This window comes from Hylobates moloch, unplaced genomic scaffold (assembly GCF_009828535.3).
Source record: "Hylobates moloch isolate HMO894 unplaced genomic scaffold, HMol_V3 SCAFFOLD_12, whole genome shotgun sequence".
Classification (NCBI taxonomy): domain Eukaryota; kingdom Metazoa; phylum Chordata; class Mammalia; order Primates; family Hylobatidae; genus Hylobates; species Hylobates moloch.
This window is the reverse complement of record NW_026652287.1, coordinates 21171463-21177462: the sequence shown is the minus strand read 5'-3', so window position 1 is coordinate 21177462 and position 6000 is coordinate 21171463. Positions and strand designations below refer to the sequence as shown.

The 6000-nt window shown below is 51.1% G+C and overlaps 1 protein-coding gene across 1 annotated transcript in view; it reads left to right on the top strand.

The window, feature by feature from the left end:
• The first annotated feature begins 2576 nt into the window (after positions 1-2576).
• The window catches only part of ALDH2 (aldehyde dehydrogenase 2 family member), a 38080-nt gene continuing 34656 nt past the window's right edge, over positions 2577-6000 (top strand). Inside the window, exon 1 of the mRNA XM_032168656.2 lies at positions 2577-2752. Coding sequence (XP_032024547.1) covers positions 2639-2752 — 114 coding nt within the window. The 5' untranslated portion in view covers positions 2577-2638. The remainder of the gene's footprint in view (positions 2753-6000) is intronic.

Here is a 6000-nt window from a genome sequence, read left to right as displayed (position 1 = left end):
TAGTAAAAAGATGACTGGCAGGATGTATTTGTGCCATATATGATAGACAAAATGTTAATTGCCTGGATACATATAAAGCACCTACAAATCAATTTCAGAAAGACCAACAATCCAATAGAAAAGTGAGCTAGAGACATGAGCAGCTAGTTCATAGCGGAGGAAACCTGCATGACTTCATCTAGGCAGAGATGCTCAAGCTCACTCGTAAAAGAGAAGCAAATTAATGTGGTAGTGAAATACCACTTTTTCGTCTCTCAGATTAGCAAAGCTAAAAAAAAAATCCTGAAACTTCTACTGGTGAGGGTGTAAGGAAACTCAGACATGACAGGGAGTGGGGCATAAATTAATCAAACTTCTTTAGAGGGTAATATATCTGTATTTAAATTGTAAATATTCTTTGTTCCATTTCTACTAATTTCTTTCTTTTCTTTTCTTTCTTCTTTCTTTCTTTTTTTTTTTTTTTTTTTTGAGACGTAGTCTCACTCTATCACCCAGGCTGGAGTTCAGTGGCACGATCTCAGCTCTTGGCTCACTGCAACCTCCATCTCCCAGATCCAAGCAATCTCCTGCCTCACCTTCTGGAGTAGCTGGGATTACAGGCACTGCCACCATTCCTGGCTAATTGTGTGTGTGTGTGTGTGTGTGTGTGTGTGTGTGTGTGTGTGTAGTAGAGACAGGGTTTCACCATGTTCGCCAGGCTGGTCTCGAACTCCTGACCTCAAGTGATCCACCCGCCTCAGCTTCCCCCCAGAGTGCTGGGATTACAGGCACGAGTCACCGTGCCAGCCCCATTTCTATTAATTTCTTAAGCAAATCAAGAACATACATTGTGGCATTGTTTGTAGTGGCAAAAGATTGGAAACAACCTAAATGTCCATCATAGGAAATTCATGAAATAAAACTACCTCATGTATCCAGAGGAATACCATGGAACTGTTGAAGAGAATGGGGACATAGTCCTTGTGTGCTGTGACAAAACGATCTCCATACACAGTATTAAGGGAAAAAAAGTGCGGTGGCTCACGGTGGCTTGCACGGTGGCTCACGCCTCTAATCCCAGAACTTCGGGAGGCCGAGGTGGGCGGATCACCTAAGGTCAGGAGTTAGAGACCAGCCTGACCAATATGATGAAACCCCATCTCTACTAAAAATACAAAAATAACCAAGTGTGGTGGCATGCGCCCGTAATCCCAGCCACTTGGGAGGCTGAGACAGGAGAATCGTTAGAACCTGGGAGGTGGAAGTTGCAGTGAGCCCACATGGTGCCAGCCTGGCCAACAAGAGTGAAACTCCATCTAAAAAAAAAAAACGCAGGGTGCCCTTGGGAAGGGGAAGTGGGGCTTGCATGGCTGAATTCAGAGAAGGAAGGGAGTCTTGCTTATCAGATTATCTCTGCAGCTGATCTCCAAACCTATTTCCCTTCTTCCTGGCACACAAGGCCACTCATTTCCCAGACTCTTTTGCATGGAGGCATGGTTGTGTGATTGAAATCGAGCCAGGCGAGCAGGCTCAGACCACAGAAACCTCCCATGGGCCACCCTCCATGCCTTTTCTTCCTCTGGTTTGTGTGGAATGGTGTTGAGCCCCTAGGGCGACTTTGGTGGAATCTGGTGTTGAAATCAGACTCCCGCCGCCAGGTGCGGTGGCTCACTCCTGTAATCCCAGCACTTTGGGAGGCCGAGGCAGGCGGATCACGAGGTCAGGAGATCGAGACCATCCTGGCTAACACGGTGAAACCCTGTCTCTACTGAAAATACAAAAAATTAGCCGGGCGTGGTGGCGGGCGCCTGTAGTCCCAGTTACTCGGGAGGCTGAGGCAGGAGAATGGTGTGAACCCGGAGGCAGAGCTTGTAGTGAGCTCAGATCGCGCCACTGCACTCCAGCCTGGGCGACAGAGCGAGACTCCATCTCAAAAAAAAAAAAAAAAGAAGCAAATCATGCAAATCATACTGTTCTAAACTCTGAACCACTGCTTCCAAGACCCTCCCTGCCCTGGCCCTGGCCGCCTCTCTCCCCTTGTTAATTGGGCTCCCTTCATTCTTTCCATTTCTCTAACACGTGCCAGGTGGTCCCATCTCCTGGCCTTTGCCCTTGCTGTTCCCTGTCATCATTCAGGTCTCACTTGTCATTTCCTGACCGTGGTACTTATAAAAGCAGTGCCGTCTGCCCCATCCATGTCATCTCGTTCATCTCCTTCACCTCCGAAATGATCTCGCTTTTGGGTTTACGGCCGGTCTTTTCCCCTGGAGCATCAGCCGGGGAGGTCAGGGTCGCCCTGGCTCGGGCCTGTTCACATTGGGGTCAAAGGCACACATTGGGGGCTCAACCAAGGCGAGCTGCGTTCGCAGGGCCGGGTCTTTCCGCACAGGCGGAGGGCGGTGGCGGGCGCGGAGGCGTCGCGCGAGCCGGGAGGCAGCCACGGGCCGGGGGCTGGGGGTACCTGTCGCCACCCGCTCCGCCAGCATCAGCTGCGCGCCAAAGCCCGAGGATGGGGAGAGGCGGCCCCGCCCCCCGGCCCGCCCCCCGGCCCGCCCCCATCTTTCCATTGGCGGCCGCGCGGGGCGGGGGCGGGGTCGGCTCAGTGACCCTGAGCCCCTAGCTCCGCACTCGGTCGCTCGCTGTCCGCTAGCCCGCCGCGATGTTGCGCGCTGCCGCCCTCTTCGGGCCCCGCCTGGGCCGCCGCCTCTTGTCAGCTGCCGCCACTCAGGCCGTGCCTGCCCCCAACCAGCAGCCCGAGGTCTTCTGCAACCAGGTGAGCCCACCGGCCAGGCTCGCTCTTTGTTCTCCGGCCCGAGTCCCCGCAGGCCCCTAGGAAGGCCCCGCGCCGCTGTGGGCCCCAGTGTACCCATCCGGGGCTCGAGGAGTTTGCAGAGGCTGACCTGGAAGCACATCTGCCCCTTCCTCTCCTGCAAGCATTTTAGCCCCTTCACCGCCTCTGACAGTCCCCGTCCCAATTCCCCGTGACTTGGGCCCCCTCTCCGTCTTCGCCCAGCCTCGGTCTGTTTTCCAGCGCCAACTCGGGGGGTTCCGTTCTCCCCATGATCCTTGGCTTTCGGGTCTCCGCAGGGTCCCCATCCTCACCCACTCAGAAGACGCGGCCAAGTCCCTCTTTGCTGGAACTTTTCTGTCTTTCCCTTAGTCATCCCCTTTACCCCCTGACTCATGCCGTCATCCAAAGAGTTCAAAAGGAAAAACCAGGAAAGAGGTGATTTGCAGCCACGTTCTCCAGTTCACCACAGGCGAGGCCACGCCAGTGGGCGCTAGGCTGCTTCCATTGCTGGGAGTAGGGAATCCTGGAGGACCTTCGGCCCCAGGGAGCCGACCGCAAGCGGTGTCCGCGGCTTCCAACGCCGGCTTCGACCAAACCAAGGAGGAGCTTTCCAGGATAAAACCGATTCCCGTGGTCCATTTATTGATTGCTCAATCAGTAATACTTTGGAATATTTTTTCTTTTGATCTTTGAGTTCGGTTAAAGTTCTAGACTTCACAGAGGCTGAAACTGGTTATGAAAGAGTTTGTTTTGTTTGTGCCAGTGCATGTTGGCTGCCTTCTCTGACTTAAGCTTTTTCTCCTATAAATGGAAAAGGGCTCTGAGGGTGAGGTTCACACAGGCCCTCATCAACCAGTCGCTTCATAGTTAATCACAGCTCCTGTCCTCTCTGCACAGCCTTTGTGCCTGGCAGTGTTCTAAGTGTCTACCTGTTTTGCAATTTAAGGTAATTTTTACAACAGCCTCAGTAGGTAGGGACTGTAATTCTCCATTTTATAGATGAAGAGACTGAGTCACAAAGAGGTTTAGTGACTCACCTAAAGACCAAAGTCAGTGGCATAGCTGGGGTTCACAGCTGAACTTCCAGGAGTAAGCCCCTAACCAGGAGCAATCTTCCCTCCTTGGCCTCCCAAAGTGCTGGGAGTACAGGCGTGAAGCACTGAACTAAAGAGAGAACTGACAGGCAATTAAGGATGGATTTCCTAAGGCTAGGTGTGGTGGCTCACAGCTGTAATCCCAGCACTTTCGGAGGCCAAGGTGGGAAGATTGCTTAACCCCAGGAGTTCAAGACCAGCCTGGGCAACATAGCCAAACCCCATCTCTACAAAAACTTAAAAAAATTAGCTGGACATGGTGGTGAGCGCCTGTAGTCCCAGCTACTTGGGAGGCTGAGGCAGGAGGATTGCTTGAGCCAAGGAGTTCGAGGCTTCAGTGAGCTTTGATCTTGCCACTGCACTCCATCCTGGGCAACCCTGCAAGTATACATAGGCACCGTACAGAAATGTTCATTGCAACTTCTTTTATGTCAGTAAAAGCTTAGGAAATAAGCCAGCTTGAGCTCCATTGGGAAATAGATGAACACCTATGTTACAGTTATAGGAGGGAATAATCCTCTGCATGTAGCAGTTACAAATCATTGGCTCAACCTGTACAAATAATGTATCTCAAAAACATGTCAAGGAGGAAAAATGTCCGGCACTCTACACCATATGAAACCATGAAAACTGTACAAAACAAAACTTTATATTGCATATAGATAGACAAATCTCCATAAAAAGTATGTAAGAATGTGCTGGAAGGAAAATTCTCCTTGGTGTGAGGGTGTTTACGGCCTGAGTGGGTGGGACAGGATAGGGGACAGGCAGGACAGGATAAGGGTAGTGATGAACGAGGACACTGGCTTCATTTAAATGTTTGATTTCTTTAAAAATTGGCCAGGCACGGTGGCTCACGCCTGTAATCTCAGCACTTTGGAAGGCTGAGGCGGGCAGATTGCTTGAGCACAGGAGTTCGAGACCAGCCTTACCAACATGGTGAAACCCCAATTCTGCTAAAAATAAAAATTAGCTAGGCCTGCTGGCCCACACTTGTAATCCTAGCTACTCCGGAGGCTGAGGCATGAGAATCACTTTAACCCGGGAGGCAGAGGTTGCAGTGAGCCGAGATCACACCACTGTACTCCAGCCTGGGCGACAGAGTGAGACTTCATCTGAAAAAAAAAACTCCCCCCAAAAATAAAAAAAGGCCGTGTGTGGTGGCTCACACCTGTAATCCCAGCACTTTGGGAGGCCAAGGCAGGCGGATCACCTAAGGTCAGGAGCTCGAGAAGAGCCTGGCCAACATGGTGAAACCCCGTCTCTACCAAAAATATAAAAATTAGCCAGGTGTGGTGGCCGGTGCCTGTAATTCCAGCTACTCGTGAGGCTGAGGCAGGAGAATTGCTTGAACCTGGGAGGCGGAGGTTAGTGTGAGCTAAGATCGCGCCACTGCACTCCAGCCTGGGCAACGGAGCGAAACTCTGCCTCAAAAAACAACAACAACAACAACAACAACAACAAAAACTTAATACCCCATGAGCAGATATTAAAAGAAAAAAGAAAAAATATAATGGTCCCCTGATGTGCCACCCCTGCAGATAATCACTGTTAACAGTGTATCTGAAGCAGAAATTTGCTTTTTCTTGTTTGCCTGGGAGATTCTTACAGAATGAGCCAAAACCTGTGTTTTGGAGTGACTTCGTGCTGACTGAATCTCCCTGTTGATTGTACAGGTTGACGACTTCTTTAGGAGTTTTCTTTGTTTTTGTTTTTGTTTTTGAGATGGAGTCTCACTCTGTCGCCCAGGCTGGAGTGCAGTGGCACGATCACGGCTCACTGCAACCTCCGCCTCCCGGGTTCAAGCGATTCTCCTGCCTCAGCCTCCTGAGTAGCTGGGATTACGGGTGCCGCCACCATGCCCAGCTAATTTTGTATTTGTAGTAGAGTTGGGGTTTCACCATGTTGGCCAGGCTAGTCTCAAACTCCTGATCTTGTGATCCACCTGCCTTGGCCTCCCAAAGTGCTGGGATTACAGGTGTGAGCCACCACGCCCAGCCTGTTTTTTTTTGGGTTTTTTTTTTTTTTTGAGACAGGGTCTTGCTCTGTTGCCCAGGCTGGAGTGCAGTGGCATGATCTTAACTCACTGCAACCTCAAACTCTTGGGCTGAAGCGATCCTCCTGCCTCAGCCACTA